This window comes from Cervus elaphus, chromosome 20 (assembly GCF_910594005.1).
Source record: "Cervus elaphus chromosome 20, mCerEla1.1, whole genome shotgun sequence".
Lineage (NCBI taxonomy): Eukaryota > Metazoa > Chordata > Mammalia > Artiodactyla > Cervidae > Cervus > Cervus elaphus.
Genome location: NC_057834.1, coordinates 129405447 through 129425120, shown reverse-complemented (window position 1 = coordinate 129425120; position 19674 = coordinate 129405447). Strand labels below are relative to the sequence as shown.

At 52.5% G+C, this 19674-nt stretch overlaps 1 protein-coding gene across 4 annotated transcripts; it reads right to left on the bottom strand.

The window, feature by feature from the left end:
- Nucleotides 1-1414: 1414 nt before the first annotated feature.
- On the bottom strand, nucleotides 1415-18729 carry CSF3R (colony stimulating factor 3 receptor). Of its 4 annotated transcripts, XM_043876923.1 has the most exons (19): nucleotides 18520-18729; nucleotides 16488-16589; nucleotides 15157-15211; nucleotides 14042-14119; nucleotides 13252-13335; nucleotides 10683-10979; nucleotides 9430-9553; nucleotides 9088-9275; nucleotides 8133-8302; nucleotides 7862-8015; nucleotides 7690-7769; nucleotides 7076-7289; nucleotides 4722-4910; nucleotides 4241-4342; nucleotides 3527-3673; nucleotides 3274-3414; nucleotides 2936-3029; nucleotides 2612-2693; nucleotides 1415-2194 (listed from the first exon to the last, which is right to left on the bottom strand). In XM_043876923.1, exons 5-19 carry the CDS (start codon nucleotides 13313-13315, stop codon nucleotides 1715-1717), a joined length of 2526 nt encoding a protein of 841 aa, XP_043732858.1. In that variant the 5' UTR covers nucleotides 13316-13335; nucleotides 14042-14119; nucleotides 15157-15211; nucleotides 16488-16589; nucleotides 18520-18729; the 3' UTR covers nucleotides 1415-1714. The 4 variants fall into 4 exon arrangements, with proteins under 4 accessions (XP_043732858.1, XP_043732860.1, XP_043732857.1 ...); XM_043876925.1 differs by lacking the exons at nucleotides 13252-13335; nucleotides 18520-18729 and adding an exon at nucleotides 13336-13452 and having other exon boundaries at nucleotides 16488-16744; XM_043876922.1 differs by lacking the exon at nucleotides 18520-18729 and having other exon boundaries at nucleotides 16488-16744.
- Nucleotides 18730-19674: the final 945 nt, after the last annotated feature.

Genomic DNA, 19674 nt, shown 5'->3' with positions numbered 1-19674 from the left:
GTCACTCAACCTTTCTGGGCCCCAGTGTACTTACTCCATGATATGGGGGTGGTAATAAACAGTATCTTTATTTTAGGTTGTTAGAGGGTTAACTGAGACGGTTGTGTACAAAGCACCAGGAATATAGTAAGTATTCAAGAAATATTAGTTTTGATATTTGTGAAATGAGGGGTATAAGGACAAATGCCAGCCTCACAGGTGGCTAAGTGGTAAAGAATCTGCCTGCCAGTGCCAGAGTTGCAGGAGACAGATCCCCTGGAGGAGGAAATGACAACCCTCTCCAGTATTCTTGCCTGGAGAAGCCCATGGACAGAGGAGCCTGGTGGGCTATAGTCCATGGGGTTGCAAAGAGTCAGACATGACTGAGCCACTGAGCATGCAGACATGGACAAATGCCAATTAAAAGTAGGAAAAATATACCTTAATTTCCCCCAGTACAAAAAAGAGAACGACTCTCCTCCTCTTTGCTTTTCTTAAAGCATTTACTTTAGAATACATGTAACTGAATTCTTTTTCTGCCCTTTTGAGATGCGTGTAAATCTTTTTAAAAGCTAAATAGGCCTCTTGCCAGTTTTACCACTCAGGGATGTCTTTCTCAGGGACCCGAGAGTGGTCTGTTTGAAATGTAATCATTAAGAAAGACAGAACCCCTGTCTCCCAGTTTCTGCGGGAGAGCTGGAGCTGGTCTCCAGCTCAAAGTTGCAAACCTCCCTCCTCTTATGAAGATATGAGAAATTTATTTTTCCCTTGAATAAAGGCAATTAGCAAACCCAGGTGGCGCCCCCATTTCCCAGCTGAATTTAGGATGACCCTGTGTGACAAATAGTGCTGTCAAGTCCTCTTGCTTGAGAACTAGTTATGGATTATCTTGAGAAAATATATGCAATGAGTTGTATCCGCTTCACTGTGTAAAAGTGTAAGACTTTTTTTCGTCTTTGCAAACTCTTGAGCTGCTTGCCCATGACATTCTGGTTTAATTCTCACCCAATTAAAATTTTTTTTCTTCCTTGTCTACCCTTGTGGACAGGTTTTCTAGGCTGGTGGGAGATTTTGTTTTTAATTATATTTTCTTTACAGGGGTTACTTGTTTCCGAGGTCTGTTCGCCAAGTCCCCAGTTATCTGTGACTTCTTTGGTAACCATGGCCACTGTACCCTGGTGGTCATTATTCAGGTTTCCATCACTAGAATGGGAACTCATTGAGGATGGACTAAGCCTAGTCATTTTGGAACCCTGCTGCCAGCACAGTGCCTAGGTGCTAGGTGAGGGCTAGTTGAATGAAGGAATTAAAGAAAGAATAAATAAATGAACGGTTCTGAGGAGCACCCCACCCCCACAATAGCTCGGGCTCTGAAAAGAAAAAGAACAGAGATTCAGGCACACTCAAGAGTTGCTCAAAATCAAGCCAAACCAAATCAGACCATAAACCACTTTAAGAGACTGGAATTATAGGATTCAAGTACCAATTATAGGAAACAAAGGCTAGTGAGCAGGCTGGACCAAGCCTTGTCTGGCCTTTGAAGTGGGAGACCCGGCCCATGGAGATTGGGAAGATGGGGGAGGGATGCTAAGGGTCAAAGACAGGGGGAGGCTGGGAGCCTTTCTGCCTTTCCTGGAGCTGAGTGGTTTTTTAGTGATGGGCTTACTGGCATTCTCTTCTCTGGATAGCCCAGGCTTATCAAAGAGCAGGCCCAGGTGGGGAGTCCCAGGAAGCCCTAGAAGCCCCCAAGACCCTCCGCCCCACTGACCCGGAGTCCTTGTAGTAGAGGGAAGTCAAGCAGAGGTTCAAAGATACTGTCGTCCTCCGGATGTGGGACTAGGGGCTCTGGGGTCCCCAGGGGGCTGGTCTGGAACCAGAGGTTCTCGTAGGACTTGGGACTGGGGGTGAGGCCCTCCAAGAGGGGCTGAGTTGAGTCACAGCGGAGGTAGTGCCCAGGCCCTGGGCCTGTGGGGCTGCCTAGCACCTGCACATAAAGCACCTGGTCGCTGCTGCCAGACTGGGGCTGAGGCTGAGTGGAAGGTACTCTTGGGTCCCCCTGGAGCACATAGGCCTGGACAAGGGTGGAGAGGCTACCGGTCCCTGAGCCGTCATTGGACTCCCAGGGCCCTGGCTTTTTCTCTTCCTCCTCCAGCACTGTGATCTTGGTGATGGGTGGCATGCCGGGGTCCCGAAGGCTGGGCAGCTGGAAGATATCCTGACATAAAGACGTGTGGTGAGGGCCTGGTTCATTTCAGATGTCTGTCCCAGCCCCTGTCCCTTCCTGAATTGGGGTGGTGGTGGGGCATTCCTGCTGTTCCTTGCTGGAACTCAAATGATTACTCAGAGGATGCAAAGCATCTCATATGTGCCGGACACGTGCTATGTGCTGTTCAGACAGCCTGGTGACTCTCCCCAATGCTTCTGTGTGTGATTTGTCCCATTTCACAGTGAGGTGACTGAGGCTTTGAAATGGGTGGAGCTGGGATTCACACTCAGGTCTGCTTTGCTCTATAAAGAGGTGAAGTGATGGGAAGGCCTGAGTACTCATTCTTGGGGGAGTATCCCTTCACTTTGAGCCTGGGGTAGGAGCCTAACCCTCAAATCCATTTCCCTCTCCCTCCAGTGTTCTCACCTCTGCCGCGATGGTTGGCACCCAGGAACCCAGGCTGCTGTGGGCTGGGTCTGGGACACTTGGCCAGAGGGAATACTTCCTGCTGGAGAAGAGGGCAGGTGAAGGCTGGGTCAGCATGCCCTCCCGTCCTTCCAGCATTTCTCCCACCTGCTCCCAGCAGCAGAAGGGATGACCCCTTTGTGCAGAGAGGAGAAGGAGGGGGACCGGACTCCCAGACCTGAACCCTGTGGCCTGGCAAGTCTGAGAGGAGCCAGCCTTGCTCACTTGGACCTTCAGTTTCCTTAGGCAGGGTTAACTGGTGTCAGGCCTCTCAGACGGACTCACCTGGGTCTGCAGCAGAACTGGGCAGCCCCACAGAGGCAGATGAGCAAGACCAGGAGGCCAAACAGGCCCAGGATGATGTGCAGCTCAGACTCCTCTGCGGTGAGGGGAAAGCCAGGAGAGGTAAGAGGGCATGCATGTGAGACTGAGCCTCCTCCCTCAGACTGGGCTCCAAGGGCAGGGCTGGGCCTCCTCCCTCAGACTGGGTTCCAAGGATAGTGCTGGGTCTCCCCCCTCAGATCAGAGGATCCAGGCAAGGCTTATCCAGTTTCACAATGGCAGTCGTCTGGGTTAGGCCCTCTCCCAACAGCCTTGTCTGGCAGACCCCATTCTCCCCTTACCTAGAGCCAAGGTCATCAGGGTGAGGATTGTACTGTTGGTGGCCCCCGCCTGGCTGGCGGCCATGAGGTGGACTTGGTACAAGCTGGAAGGCTCCAGGCCACGGAGGACAAAGCTATGGGTGGAGGCATTCAGGACAGTGGCTGGGAGTAGAGGAGAATCGTGAGCCTAGGCCTGGCTGCTGAACCTCCCCAAGGCCGCTCAGCACCCCCTCCCAGGCCTTCTGGGGCTGCGGGTCGCTGAGGATAGACTCACAGAAGGACTGGTCCTGAGTGTTGGTCCAGAAGATGGTGTAGTGGGTAAAGGGGCTCTTTCCCAGCTCAGGGGCCTCGGGCACCCACTCCAGCTGGGCCCATGTCTTGCCAATGTGCCTGAGATGCAACTCTGGGCCATGGGAGGGGGCTGCAGAAGAGAGAGATACAGGGGCTGATGGGGAGTGGTGTGGGGATGAGGGAGCCCAGTTGGACTTCTTGTGGTTCCCCAGACCCAAGAACTGGGATGGGGGGTGGGTGGTATAAGAAAGTGCAGGGGGACTCATATCCAAGCCGCGTTTTCCTAGGAACTTTCACTGAATCCCAGTGACTGCTAATAAGTGGCTGAGCTGGGATTTGAACCTGCTTTTCTTTGACTCTAAAGCCTTGCTTCTTGATTTCTGCCAGGCCTGGTTTTGTCTGGTTCACTATTTGATTTCTGCCACTCATGTGATACCTGACCAGTTTTTGCCAAACTTGCTCCCTGAATTCTGCTGAGCTTACTTCCCAGTTTCCATTACCCCATCACCTGAGTTCTTTCCAGCTGCAGGGGTCTAGTGTAAGCCAGGGGTAATCTTAGGATTGAGGGAGACCATTTTCTGGGCCAGAGGTAGGAGGGAAAGAAAAAGTTTTCTCCTAATTCCAGATTTTGGGGGGCCCAGACAGGCCTTGAGAGAGAGGAGGGGATTCTGAAAAAAAGACTTGGTGGCTAACGAACCCATCTCTTGGGAGTAGGCATAGACGTGCTGGGAGGGTCCCTTGGTGTCCTGGTACAGGGGGGTCACAGTGATCTCGTAGAGCTGAAAGGGCCTGATGTTCTCTGTAGAGAGAAAATGGGGTGGGCGCTCTGGTTAGGGGCCAGCCTCTGATGATGGCTGGGAGCTAACCTTAGATTTCAGGGGTAACCTGAGCCTCGTTCTTCAGGGCTGGCCTCTGCAGTCTCTTCTTCAGATCATTTGGTGGGGGTAAGGGGCAACACGTGGGGGAGAGAGAGCTGGAACGGTGGCAGAGTCAGGGCTAGAAAGAGAGGCTCCAGTTAGACTATAGGAAGAACTTCCAGATTCGGAGGACATGAGATGAGAATGGTGCAGGAACAGGAAAGACCTGGCAATATACATCTTTAGGATGGTTCAGGCAGATAAAATGCTCCCCCTGCTCCCCGGCCCTGCCCACCTGCCCAGCCCCCAGGCCTGTCTTACCCTGCAGCAAGGTCCCTGCAATGCTTCCGTTATGCTCCATCCTCCAGGTCATAGGACTGCTGTTGGGGCTGGGGGGACTGAGGCCCCACTCAATCACATAGCCCTGAGGTGGAGGAATGGGGGGCTCCCAGCCCACCCAGAGGCTGTGAGGGTCTCGAGCAGTGGCATGCAGTCTGCCCAGGGGTGGGCCTGGAGATAGAGTACGAGACGATGATATGAAGATGAAAAGAAAGGCCCTAGAGCTAGAAACCTGGGTTCAAATCTGGCCTTTGTAACTTACAAGCTGGGTGACCTTGGGTAAGTCAACATCTGGGCCTCAGATTCCTCATCTGCAAGGTGGAAATGATGATAATGAAGTTGCTGCCGTGGAGGGTTGTGGTGCAGATTAAGTGAGACAGTACATGAAATAGGCCCTCTGTGGTGTTAGTGCTTGGTGATGATGAGAGCTCACCCTGTGTGGGTCTCTGTGTGTATTAATTCATTGAGTCTGCTAACAGTTCAACAAAAGTCTGTCTAGTCAAGGCTGTGGTTTTTCCAGTGGTCATGTATGGATGTGAGAGTTGGACTATAAAGAAAGCTGAGCACCGAAGAATTGATGTTTTTGAACTGTGGTGTTGGAGAAGACTCTTGAGAGTCCCTTGGACTGTAAGGAGATCCAACCAGTCCATCCTAAAGAAGATCAGTCCTGGGTGTTCATTGGAAGGACTGATGCTGAAGCTGAAACTCCAATAGTTTGGCCACCTGATGCGAAGAGCTGACTCATTGGGAAAGACCCTGATGCTGGGAAAGATTGAGGGCAGGAGGAGAAGGGGACGAGAGAGGGTAAGATGGTTGGATGGCATCACCGACTCGATGGACATGGGTTTGGGTGGACTCCGGGAGTTGGTGATGGACAGGGAGGCCTGGCGTGCTGCGGTTCATGGGGTCACAAACAGTCGGACACGACTGAGTGACTGAACTGAACTGAACTGAACAGTCCCATTGAGGGCACTACTACTGTCCCCGTCTTAGCAATAAGAAAATGGAGACAGGGCTTCCTTGTAGGTCCAGTGGTTAAGAATCTGCCTTGCTATGCAAGGGATGCTCGTTCGATCCCTGGTCCAGGAAGATCCCTCATACTTCAGATCAGCTAAGTCCATGTGCCATAACTACTAAGCCTGTGCTCTAGAGCCCATGCTCTGCAACAAGAGAAACCACCGCAATGAGAAGCCTGTGCACTGCAACAAAGAGTAGCCCTAGCTCGCCGCAACTAGGGAAAGCCTGCATATAGCAACAAAGACCTACCATAGCCAAAAAATAATAAAAATTAAAAAAAAAAAGAAAATGGAGACAGAGAGGTTAAGTGACTGGTCTAGGGTCACATAGCTGGGAAATGGGAATACTAGCTATTGTTATTGTGAATCTCACTTCATGAAGACCCATGTTCAGGGGCACCTGGGGTTTATAGTGACCGATCCCCTGAGAATGAACAGTTAACTCAGGGACTATTTTTTTTTTAATATTTATTTATTTGGCTGTGCTAGGTCATAGTTAGGAGAAGGCAATTGGCACCCCACTCCAGTACTCTTGCCTGGAAAATCCCATGGACGGAGGAGCCTGGTGGGCTGCAGTCCATGGGGTCTCGAAGAGTCAGGTACGACTGAGCGACTTCACTTTCACTTTTCACTTTCATGCATTGGAGAAGGAAATGGCAACCCACTCCAGTGTTCTTGCCTGGAGGATCCCAGGGACGGGGGAGCCTCGTGGGCTGCTGTCTATGGGGTCGCACAGAGTCGGACACGACTGAAGCGACTTAGCAGCAGCAGCAGCAGCAGGTCATAGTTAAAGCATAGGGGCTCTTTGATCTTTGCTGCAGCTTGCAGGATCTTTAGTTCTGGCATGTGGGATCTAGTTCCCTGACCAGGGATCAAAGCTGGGCCCCCTGCATTGGGAGTGTGGAGTCTTAGCCACTGGTCTGCCAGGGAGGTCCCAGGGACTGTGTTTCAGCTGGAAAACTTTAGAACTTTGTCTCCCATTTCCTTGGCAGAATAGACTCTGTTTGTGTGTGTGCGTGTTTAGGCACTGCCACCAGCTTAACATGGTTCTGGCTAATGATAATAATAGTCGCTAACACGTATGGAACAGTTACTTTGTGTAGGCACATGTCTAAACTCATGTAATCTTCACAGCAATACTTTGAGTTAGACACTGTACCATTCCCATTTGCTAGATGAGTAAACGAGGCCAGGGAGGGTAAGTAACTTGCCCAGATCTCATTGCTAAGAAGTAACAGGATTAGATTTGAACCCAGGCAGCCTAGCCTCTGAATTTACATGCTTAACCACCATACTGTAGTAGCTATGGGCCCTCTTTACCTCTGCTTTCCAAGAAGACCACAGGGGTGGGGTGAGAGGAGCCAGCCGTGTTATAGGCCTGAAGGAGCACCTCCCGGGCTTCTGGAGGCAGCTGGAAGGTACAGTTCAGCTCTGTGGTGTCACAGAGGGTTGGCTCTGCCCCAGCCTGGTCTGAGGGTCTCCGGGAAACCAGGTAACCTTGGATCTGCCCGCTGTCTTCTTCCAGGGCTATTGGCTGTTAGTGGGCACAGGAGGAAAAAGATAAGGGGATGCCCGGCTCATCTTGAGTTGGGGAGAGCTTCTAGATGGAGTGCCCGTGTCCCCGGAACTGAGCCGCCCAGACTGGGAGTCAGTCCTCCTCTCTCCCTCCCTCCTTCCCCCCGTGCCAGGTCCTAGAAGGCAGGAGAGGATAAAGTAACTCAGTGTGAGCAGCAGGCCCCTAGCAAGGTGAGTCCTGCATCGCAGTCTCTGCAGAAGGGCACTGCCCAGCTTCCCAGTGCGCTCCCCAGCAAAGTGTGTGCGGCTCACGTACAGATGCATCCAAGCCTGCCAGCCCTGCTGGAGTCCAGAGCCCCAGCTTGCAGGGGTCTGTTTGAGTCTGAGGAGGTGGAGGGATGGCCTTCAGAGGGGGTTACCTTCCAGAACAGCTGCACGGCCACTGTCTGGGGGTCCAGCTGCCTTTGCCGCCACCACGTGTCCAGTCTGATGATGGGGGCTGAGGAGGGAGCAGGAGGGGAGGGTCAGGGAGGGCCCCGGAGGCCAGCCTGGGTCCTGATGGCTGCTCCCAGCCCCTCACCACCTGCTCACCCCGTTGTGCGGTGATCAGCTCCAGGCTGGGGCTCCATTCGCTCCAGTGGCCGGGCAGGGGCCAGCGGGTGCAGCGCATTTGCAGGGTGTAGGCTGTGGATGGGAGGAGCCCACAGAGCTCATACTCAGGGGTCCTGGCAGGCAGGGCGCTCACCTGGTGGAAGACAGGCATGGCTCTGAGCCTGAATCTCTATGCCCTTCGGGGCCAGCTCAGCTTACCCTCCCCTCAGCCACCCCCACCCCAGGCTCCTCAGGTTGCCCTCTGCCTCACCAGGTCCCATCTGGCTTCTCCAAGCCGAGGCTGGTGGCGCAGCTCACACTTCTGTTCTATGTACAGGCTTGGCTTCCAGGTCTCCCAGCGCAGCCTCAGGCAGCCTGGCTGGGGCGGGGCCACCCCAGGGCTGGGCTCCAGGGCCCACAGTGTGGGGGGCTCCAGTTTCACTGCAAGGAGAGGGGTTATCGCACACTTTCTCTGCTTCATCCTACAGGGCTCTGCCTTGGCTTCTGCTTGTCTCCCTTTCTGTGGGTCCCTTTCTTCTCTGGGTCTCCATTTGTGGGATCTCTATATCTTCCCGTCTCTCTCTGTGTCTCTTCATCTGTGTCATCCTGTTTCTGCAGGTCTGTCTCTGTCTAGGAGTCTGTTTCTCTCTCTGTTTCATACTCTTGTCCCAGGGCCTTTGCACTGGTTGTTCCCTCAGTCTGGAGCACTTACCTTCTGAATATACAGTGTCTTGCTCCCTCATTTCCTCCAAGGATCTTCTTAAATGTCATTTTCTCAGTGAGGCTTTCCCTGCCTGCCTTCTCCCCAGCTGTCCCTACCCCATCCCCTGCTTAATTTCTTCATCACACATACCGTTACCTGACATTTTATTATTCTTTGCCCACCAGAATGTAAGTGAGCAAAATTTCGGGGGCAAGATTCTTGCTGTTTTGTTTACTGCTGTATTCCCAGCCCCTAGAACAGTGCCTAGCGCAGAGTGGGTGCTTCAAGAAATTTGCTGAAAGAATGAATGAGTGTGTCTCCTTGCCTGTGTTTCTTCCACATCCCTGTACTCTGTCTCCATAGCTGTCTTCAGTTGAATCCCACTTTGTTTTTCTCCCTTCTCTTCCTGCAGGTCTTTCAGCATCTTTTTGTCCGTCTCTGGGTCTGTGTCTCCCTGCCTGTGCCTCTCTGAGTCTGCTCATGGTGGGGACCTCTTTCCTCCCCCACACCCAGCGTCACCCACCAACGTCCATGGGAGCAAGGCAGAGCTTCGGGGAAATGCTGGTCCCCAGTGCGTTCCTGGCCTGCACCCAGATGCTCATGTCCTGGTACAGCTGCAGGTGTCTGCGGGGGATGGAGCAGTGCCTCTGCCCGTCCTCAGGCACGCAGTCAGGGATGGAATCCTTCTGCGTCTGGCATTGGTCCTGGCTCCTGCCAATGGGCCAGGCTTGGATGTAAAGTGGGGGCAGAAAGCCAGGCTCCCTTCTCCTCCCCATCGCTGCCTTGGCTGTCCACCCCAACAGTCCTAACCAAGCTCTGTCCTAGGACCCAAAGTAATGGGACTGGCATAGGGACCCTTACTCACTTGAAGCTCTTCAGGGTGAAGCTGGTGGACAGGTGGGTGTCAGGGCCTGGCTCCCACTGGCAGATGAGGCTGTTGATTGTGAGGTTCATGATGCAGGATAGGTTGTGGGGTGCAATGGGAGGGTCTGTGGGTAGGGCGGAGAGAGTGAGGGCTTCAGGTAAGACCACTCAGAAAGCTCCCACTGGGACCAGTTGGGCATTTCCTTGCCCTGGGTCACGCCTTTGTCTCCATGCAGGGTGCCCCAGAAGGGCAGCCCTGGGGTAAGCTAAGTTATCCACATGTACAGGGTCAAGTAAACAGAGCCTCCAACCCTCTCAACTTCAGCCTTTTTGACAGTAACAGTGTACTGTCTGGGTTTCCATCCTGGTTCTGCCACTCATTAGCAGTGTGATCTTGAGGTCACCTAATGGCTCCGTGCCTCAGTTTCCTCATCTGTAAAATGGGGGTAATGGTAATATACCTACCACCTAGGGTTATTATGAGAGCTGAGTGGCTTACTAGGTATACAGTGCTCAGAGCAGTGCCTGGCATATATGAGTGCTCTGTAAATCTTAACTTTCACTATTATTGATTCTTAAACAAGAAACTTGGTCTCTGTTTTTCATTATGAATTGGCTTGGCACAAATCCATCCTTCTCAGTTTGAGCAGAAGGCTGAGACTGGGGTTGGGATAGAATGTGGTAGCATGCCCACCTCATTGAGAATGTCCTCCCTGGAGACACCTTCCTGCGGCTGGGGAGTTGGGCTCACCCGGCAGCCATATGGAGTAGTGGTTACTAGACTGGTTTTCGAGCCACACTGCTTGATAAAAATCTTGATTCCATCCTTATTAATTTGTGACCTCTAGCATGCCACTTTGCTAATGGTAAGGAACCCACCTGCCAATGCAGGAGACATAAGAGACATGGGTTTGCTCTCTGGGTCAGGAAGATCCCCTGGAGAAGGAAATGGCTACCCACTCCAGTATTCTTGCCTGGAAAATTCCATGGACAGAGCAGACTACAGTTCATAGGGGCGCAAAGAGTTGGACACAACTGAGCAACTAACACACACACAGCATGCCACTTACCCTCCCTGAGCCTCAGTTTCTTCATCTGTGAAATGGGGCTACATAGTACTACCCACTCATAAGGAAGATGTGATATCATGCTTATAAAGTACTTATTGAGCAAGAGCTCAAGAAAGAATAGCTCTTATTAGTATTGGCAGGAGGGCATTGGAGGCGGAGTGAGGGGATGGCCGCAGGGACTCACAGCCCGCCTGCAGCTCAGCCTGGTCCAGGATCTGCAGGCTGTTGCCCCAGTGTAGGCAGCAGGAGAGAAGAACCCGAGAGAGGTTGAGGTGGGGCAAGGTGATGGTGGACTGCAGGGTCCCGTTCGGCAGGTGCTGCTGCCTCTGCCTGGGGTGAAGCTCTGGTTCCAGTTTCCATACAATCCGCCATTCGGTGACCAGGTGGCTGCAGTTCTGGTTGATGATGCAGGAGGCCATGACTTGATCTCCCAGGCGGACGATGGGGGCTGAGAGGAGGATATGCCCACACTGCTCCAGGCCTGGGGTGGAAGAGCATGGGCCGGAAGTGACTCCTCTGTCTGGCAGAGCGGGGCTCCTAGACTCAGTACTCCTAGACTCAGTGCCTTTACCTTCTTGCTTTACCCTCCAAGATTCAGAGAGGGCAGGTGCTGGAATGGCAAGGATATGTGCAGAGATTGGGAGAGGCTCTTGGGTTGAGATGGAGATAGTGGTGTGGGGGTAAATGTTTATCAACCTGCTATACAGAGAGAAATGGGTCCTGGCTTGTAGCCTGGGCTGCTTTCCCTGGTGTAAATATTCCCACCGTGACTGATTTCAAGCTACCAGGCTGACATCACTGAATGTGAACTTGGGAAGAGAGGTACACAATCAGTGCTTGCAAGCCAACACCAGCACGCCACCAGATGGAGACCAGGCCCCGCCCCAACAATGGTGAAACAATGGTTAGAATGATAAGAAGCCCGCAGCCACAGCAATCTTTCCAGAATTCATATCTGATTGTTACTCCATCTTGACCACAGCACTTCAATGGCATGTTATTCCTCTGAAAAGCAGTATGCTGTGATGGATAAGAGTGTGGATGTTGGAACTAGACTGCCTAGGTTTAGAGCCTGGTTCTATTGCTTAGTAATTTTGTGACCTTGATGTTACCCAGACTTTCTGTGCCCTGGTTTTCTCATCTGTGACATGAAGATAAAAAAGCCCTTAACTTAGTGACGTTGGGAGGATTAGATGTGAGAATATGCGTAAGGCACTCAGAACAGTGCCTGGCATGTAAGTATTTGCTGCTATGATTAGGTTAAAGACTCAGATCCTTCTCACAGCCCTAGACCCAGATCCTTCTCACGACCCTCGTGGCCTGGCCCCTGCCTAACCCTCCCGGTTCCAGCCCAGACCATTGCCTCTCAGCTCCAGTCCCTCCAGCCTACATGCTATTTTCTGAAAATGCCACGCTCCCTCCAGTCTCCTGATCTTCGTACCTGTTGGTCCTTTTGGAGGTGCGCCTTTTCCTTTCTGCCACCCCTCTTTCACCTGGTTGACATTCAGGCATCTTGCGAGGAACCAGACCAGTGAGACCAATCTGACCAATCAGACCATGCCAGGCCCCCTGAACTTTCCCAAAGCTCATATTATCCTTCGTAATTATAGAGTCATGTAATGATTTGCTACTCTGTGCCCCCAGCTAGACCATAGGTTCTGCGAGGCCAGGACCCCTGGCTGTTTTGCTCACTGCTGCATTCCCAGAGCCTAGCACTGAGCAGGCCCTTGGTGAATGTGTCTGGAATAAATGAACAAGCACTGGACCTTGCCCACAATGCCTCTCTCCTCTCCCAGCTGTTCTGCAGCCCATTTTGCTGATGGGGATGCTGAGGCCCCAAGAGGAGGAGCAATTTGTTCTTGGTCACAGAGCAAGTTTATAGGGCTCCTATCGCATCACAGACTCAGAATTTCAGACCAGAAGGACTCTTGCCAACTGTTTACTTCAAAACTCCACCAAGTCCTCTCCCACAGGGCTAGGATGATCTGTTTTTGTATGGCCTACCAGCTGAGAACACTTTTTATATTTCTAGAGGGTGAAAAACCAAACCAAACAACAAATAAGCAAAAACATGCCACAGAGACTGTATGTGGCCTGCAAAGCTGAAAATTACATCAAAGTTTGCTGACCCCTGCTGTGCCTGGGCTTGCATACTCCCAGAGATGGGAGGCTCCGCACCTCTTAAGATAGTCTCCATAGTACGGAGAGCTCTGCCTGGGATTCATTTAAAAAAAAAAATTATTATTATTTTTTTGTCTGCACCACGTGGCACGTATGATCTTAGTTCCATGACCAGGAATTGAACCTGTGCCCCCTGCAGTGCAAGTACGGAGTCCTAACCTCTGGGGACTCCGCCAGGGAACCCAGGGAAGTCCTGGAGATTCTTTGCTTCAGGATTAAAGCTGCCTTCTCACGGCTTCTGCCCTGATCCCTCTACTGCCCATGAAGCCTGCACAGGACTCAGAGGTTTCTTCTGACAACCTGGTAGAGATTTGCGGATAAGACCTGGGTCTCTTGCACCTTCCCCGGGCCGGCTAGCCCAGGTCCCCTCACCTTTCCCCAGAGGTGGTGGTTTGCCTACAGAGGTCTGTGCATGGGAGCCCAGCTGCCCCGCATCTGTGGATTCTTTGGGGATTCTCTGGGAACCCCAGGAGCACTGTGACAGTTCAGGGAAATGACTCCCTCCTCCACCCCCAGCATCTCTCCCAGTGATCCCTCCACCCCATGGCACCCTCACCCCTGACCACACTCACTTCTGGGGAGCAGCAGGATGATCAGAGCAGCTCCCACCAGGCTCCAGGCTCCCAGCCCCACCATCGTGCCAGCTTGGTCCTCACCTGGAGGCAGAGGGGGTGGTGAAGGTCATGGGCTTTGGAGTCAGAGCTGAGCTTAGTCCTTGCTCTACTACAGTGTGGCTTCAGCCAGGTTACTTGACCTCTCTGAGCCTGGTTGCTCTGCAAAATGAAGGTAACAAAAACCTATACTGCATAGGGTTTGGGGAGGAAGACCCAAAATGATGCAAGTCAGGGGCATCGCACACTGCCTGGCACATAGGAAATGACTCTTAAATGACTGTTATTATTATACGTGCCTTTAAGGAGAGAGGAGAGAAGGGAGCCACAGGGAACAACATTCTTCCCATTCCCTTCTGTTTTAGCTGGTCTCCCTGACCCCAACCTGCTGAAAGCAGAGCCTGAGATGAAGGCTTGCCTGCAGGTAGTTTATTGGGGAAGACTCCAGGAACAGAGTAAGGGAGTGGGGAGAATGAAATGGGTAAGAAGGAAAGCCAACACAAGGGTGAGTCATCAAACTGGGGACAGCTGGGGCTCGATCCTGCTGGAATCTTGCAAGGAGCCACGTTGAACTTGCCTCAGAACTTGGCTGGCAGAGAGGATGGGAACATTGTCCGCCAGTTCCTGCCCCCTGTTGGTCAAGGGCTGTCCCTTGGGGTATTAACTCCCTGGCACATATCACATTGCACATGTCTGAGTACCGGGTAGGTCCTCCAAGGTGAGCCATGCTCAAAGAGTCAGAGATACTCACTGCCTGGCAGAAAGGGACAGCTCCACGGAACAGCTGAGGACAGGTTACACCTTGAAAAGCTGGCTTCCACAGCAATGCCTAAAGGAAAGGGTGGGTTGAGAGGATATCCCAATTCTGGGCACAGACCTCTAGAGGCCTTCTGGGACCACATATCCTGTGGTCATGGCGACAGTGCCCAGATGGAGGGAGCATTAGTTCATTAGTCTCAGGAAGTAAGCAAAGGTTTCTATTGCTGGGGTGGCTTCCAGCCTTTCCACTCTGCTCCCCCTGGGGTCTTGGGGCCAGACACCTGGTCCTCCAGCACTAACTGATGCTCTGGATGGCAGATCAGTGGGAATCACTGACAAGCTTTTGCATGTACATACGTGAACACATACATGTATGTTGTGTCCCAACCGATCCCCTGTGCTCAGAAAAAATTAAACTTCTTTCCCTCCAAGACAGAGGCGTGAATAAGAACTGCAGATACCCAAAGCTATTTCTGCCTGCAGGAGTCCTTATATGTTGCAGTATCAGGATACCAGGTGAATGCTAGCCCCTATGTCATCTTTTTGCAAATCAGGAAAAAAGCACCCCTTCCTCTGGACAAATGCAGCTCCACACAAGGACCTGGCAACTACAGAGCAGGCTGGATTTCAGCCTCTACTTTCTGGGCAGCTTTGCACAGTGAGAAACCCGCACAATTGTTCAGAGGACCCCAGTCTACCAATTAGTGGTTGGCAACCTTGTTCCTACGGCATCCAGTTTGACTATCCACTAACACACACTTGTTGGGGAAGATTTAGCCTCCTTGGCTCAGATTTTGGGACACTGGTGCCCGTCCCTATGTATTTTTGATCATATCCCAGCCCTACTGCCCAGTGAGGTACCACTTCATCCCTCTCCACTGGCTCCCAGTGGGCAACCCAACCCCAAATCCCAAGGGCCCAGGCATCTTCTCCTTGGGTCGCCAGGGGTTGGCACATTTGGCATCAGTCCCTGGTCACCCATGGCAGCCTTGGAGGTTCCCCACCCCAGCCGAGAGGGATCTGGGACCAGGTGGAGCATGGCGTCACTTTCTGGGGGCCCAGCTTTGAGTCAGACCACCTGGTCTGAACCCCAGGTCCACCACTTACCAGCTTGGCGACCTTGGGCAGATTATTCCACCTTTCTGAGCCTCAGTTACCCCATCTGTGAAGGAAGGATAACAATAGCTCCTGCATCTCCGGGTCGGGGTGAGGATGAAATGAGATGGTCTGTGATAAAGGCACTTAGCGTGGAGCTTGCATAGAGGAAGCTGTCCATAAGCATGTTATTTTCATGCACCGTGAAGCGGACACCACCTCATGGACTCAGCATGCTTTAGTACCTCTCTCCCCTGCTTACCTACTATGTGGTCTCTGCCTCCTAGGATTGCCACCTTGCTTTCGTCTGTGTCACATTTCATGTTTCAAAGCCCCGTTCTGGGTTCCCTGTTCCTTGGCCCCCCAGTCTCCCCCTTTGCTTCCAGCCACCCCATCTCACTGTCTGGACTCTGGAGTCCCAGCACGCTGTGTTGTCCCCTCGGGTCACTGCATTACCAACCCCTGCCCCCCACCACCTTTCTGTTTTCCTCTCCTTTCCATCCCATCACACTCAGCCTTCCCTCTTCCCCCTTCTCCAGTTCACGCCTCTGTCTCCCCTGTTCTTTCTACTCCCCTTCACGTGAAGATTCTTTCCTTGGGAAGAGGGTTGGGGAGAGGAGGGGGCTGGGACAAAGCAAAGGGAGAGGACTTCCTAGATGTGGTTCAGACAGAGAAAGATGGGTGGAAAAAGTAGGAAAGTGGGATACACAAGCCAAAATGCTGGAGAGAGATCACAGAGAGAAAGACTGAGGCGGGAGAGAGAAAGGAGCCTGAGACAAGGGATGGTGATACTCAGGACGGAGGCACTCGGAGGCTGAGAAGAAAAGAGATACTCAAGAGAGTTTAAGACTCAAGAGACAAAGGGACCCTTGAGAGACAAAAAGAGGCACAGAGAGACTCTGAGACAGACAGAGAGGAGCTCAGAGCCAAGGCAAGCCAGAGAGGGGCTGAGGAGGAAAGAGAGAAATTTACATGGAGTGGAATTTACCTGGAGACTGGAAGCAGTTAAGGCATAGGTTGTGAGAGAGACTTGGAGGCAAATAATGAGTATAACCTTCCCTGAATCCAGCCCTTTCTTGAGCCCAGCTCAGTGTCCCAGAGAGTTATTTATCTGTCTGTGACTTCCCAAATGCAGCACCCACCCCCCAAAAAAGTATGGGCACCTTTGGAAAAGAGACTCAGTGTTGAGGGCTCCTGGTTCCCAGGGGTAAATTCTTAAGGCTGGAGTGCTGGTCCAAGGTCACCAAGGGGCGTGTGCCCTTGGCAGAGCGGAGGGAGTGGACCTGAGACTCCAGGGCCCCATCATGCCCAGGCCCAGTCCTCCCAGGGGCTCCCCTACTCACCCTGGAGCCTGCGGCCGGCCGGGCGCCCGGCCTCCCCGTCTCTGCTCTCCTCTTCAAGGCAAGTTCCTGAAAACAGCCGCAGCCGGGCTTCTGTCCCCAACCCTGTCGTTAATGGCTCCGTCTCTGACAGGCGCAGGGGCTGCCGATTGCAACACCTGCCCAGCTCCTTCCCTCCCTTGCATTGTGGACGCGGGCAAGGGCACCCCCTTCCTCCCAGGAAGGAGCCTGGGAGGGAAGCCTGCGAGGCTTGGGCAGCCTTCCTGCCTCGGGGGTCTTAAAGGGACTGAGGGATGTGGCAATGTTGTCCCCCACCTCTGCCTCCGGATTTCCTGACTCAAAGCTTTGAGGCTGGCAGGCCCCGGGCTCCAACCCGCCTGGGTGCCATTCCCGTGCCCCTCCCCCCACCCTGGGGGAGCATCACTTGGAGATAGACCCTGGCTCGAAGGCTCGCTCGGCCCTAAGCCTCTTTTTGGCACTGACTTTGGGGCCCTGATCCTCCCAATATTCAGGGGGCGGCCTCCAAGGTTACAGGGAATTCTGGAACACAGTACCTTCCTCCCCGCTCCCTCTGCATGTTCCCCGCTGCTGCCCGAAGGCCTTGCAGACAGAGAAATACAGACTCTGGGGGAAAATACAGACTCTGGGGACAAGGCAGGGGCCACTCATGAGGCTCCGGTCTTCATAGGCTCACGAGACATTAATAATCACTGTTCACTCACAGTGATTCTGCCAAACTGAATGTTTTTTCATTGAGTGAAACAGACTACATTTTATGTCTTTCATGGTCTGTATCCATGAATACCCTGCAGCTGTTTACGAATAATTTTCTGTGCATTTTTCTGAAGAGGGTTCAGACTGTTCACAGTTTCTTGGATTTATGACTCAATAAAGATTAGGTACTAACACACTAATGGAGTGTCCACAGCATATGACACGTTTTAGGAAAAGTGAGCTTCTGAGTCTGTTGCGAGGGGGCAGACTTGGGCTCCGGTTCTGGTTCCAGTTCAAAATATCCAACTGTCGGCAGCTACCTCTCTGAAGCGCCCCATAGGATCCACATGCTTAGCAAATCCCATCGACTCTTCTCTCAAAGTATTAGAACCAGAATCCTGAGTAGATAGGTATTCACTGTAAAGTTCAATTTGGCCATATGTTTGGATATTTTCCTGATGAAAAGTTGGAAAATATAAATATCACTTAAACCAATAGCAGCCAGCTCTAAGCCATCCTTTCTCTTACCTGGATCACTGCAATGGTCCCCCCTTCCCCTCCTCCTTCCATTCATCCTTGTCCTGACCTGTACCCCCACCCATCTATTGTTCCTTCAGCAGCCGGTGTGATGCTGATCAAACAGAAGTCAATTCATGTCATCCTCTGCGCCAACTCCCAGGGCTCTCATCTCACTCAAAGTCAAAGCCTTTTCAACGACCCACAAAGCCCTTTTCAACCAGGGGTTCCCTCTGGCCCTTCTCCTGTGATTATTCTCCCACTTGCTGCTCTGTTCCAGCCATTCTGTTGTACTTTTTAGGCTCCCTCCTGCCTCAGGGCCTTTGTACTTGCTGTTTCCTCTGCCTGGACTAATTTCCCCCAGATAACTAAATGGGTCACTCCCTCCCCTCCATTTGAGCACAGAGTGACTGCTCAAATGTCACTTTCTCATTGAGGCCCTTGCTGACCACCCTTTAAAAATTGCAACCACCCCTCACTCCCTAGCTCTCTTTCCCCTTTAATATTACCTCTTCACCGTCTGACACTGGCTGTCCCTATCCCCTAGAATGGAAGTTCCATGAGAGCAAGAGTTTTAGTCTGTGTTGCTTAAAAACATATCTCCAGGGTCTTCAATCCATCTTTCACGTGATGAGCCCTCAATACAGGTTTGTTGAATGAATGATTGAGTGGATGCACCTTCCCTCCACTTCACCAAACCTGTTCCCAATCCCTGCATACCTCATCTTGTTAAATGACACCACCCCAAATCCCCCAACCCAGGGACCCGGGAGTCATTCTTCACACCCCTCCCCCACACCCTCACCTCCAGTTAGTTCCTAATGAAGGACAGTGGGCTCTTTGTTCATCATTCAAAAAGCGTGTTCCTCGAGCAGGCGCAGGGGCGTGATGGTGCCTTGATGGAGCTCTCAGGCTCGTTAAGAGCTGTGAAATCCATCTCCTCTCCCTATCTTTGTCGCGTCTCTCCAGCCTTCACTTTGGGACCCTGCCGCCTCCCTGCCGGCCCGATATCCTGTCACTTCTGGCTGCCTGAGTCTTGTCTGCCCCGAGCATTGCTCCAGGCTGGGTTGGGTGCACCCCACCCCTTGGTGATCTTATAATGCGGCAGTGGCTGCTGGCAGCCTGCCTCCTCCTCGACTGTGCACTCCTTGAGGGCAGAAACCACTTCTCCTCTCTGCCTCCAGCCTCAGCCCCAGGCACACAGAGAATTCTCAGCAGGTCTACTGGGCTGCGGACTCCTGGTGAAGCTGTTTACCTCTCCAAGCCTCAGTTTCCTTATCTGCCACAGGGATAATAACTCTTCCCAGGGGGTGTTGTGAGGATTAAATGAGCTATGGGAGGTACAGAGCCTCGCACAGTCATGTAGTAGGGTAACCATCACGTAGTAGGTGTTCAGGAAAATTTCTCCCGTGGCGTTCAGCATGTCAGAGCAAGGTTTGACCGATCACGCCTATGCTCCGTTCTCCACTGAGAGCCTGTACCAGGCAGTGGGGCTGCAGCCACTGGAGTGAAAACTGGACTTAGGGAAGAACTCTCCCTAGGGAAGAAGCACTAGCATATAGAGAGGTTAAGAGCAGGGGCTGAGGCTCAGACTGCTTAGATGTCCCTCTTAAGGCTGTGTGACCCTGGGCAAGTTGTTTGACCTCTCTGAGCCTCGGTTTCATCATCTTTAAAATGGGGATGAGGTTAGTATTTACCACAGGGGATCTTTGAGCGAAATCAGGGAACTAATGTGTGTGAGGCTCATAGTAAATGCTCAACAGATGTTTACTCCGAGGAGCTGGAAAGCAGGGGACAGATGTGGGCTCACCCCTCCCTCACACCTCGTGTCGTTTTGAGGACACTTCCTCCTCCATCTGTCCTGCCCCGCCCCCTCTTCCATCAGACCGGGTGGCCTCTGTGGGCTGGAAACCCCAGTCAGGGAACCTTGCTAAGGGCGGGTGGGGAACCCCATCCTCCG

Excerpts from the sequence above, each read along its gene's own strand:
- CSF3R (XM_043876923.1), bottom strand. The coding sequence starts at position 13,315 with ATGGTGGGGCTGGGAGCCTGGAGCCTGGTGGGAGCTGCTCTGATCATC. Across the intron at positions 10,980-13,251 it reads CATCCTGCTGCTCCCCAGAA|GCCTGGAGCAGTGTGGGCAT; the intron begins GTGAGTGTGGTC and ends CTTCCACCCCAG. Across the intron at positions 2,694-2,935 it reads CAGTTCTGCTGCAGACCCAG|CAGGAAGTATTCCCTCTGGC; the intron begins GTGAGTCCGTCT and ends CCTCTTCTCCAG.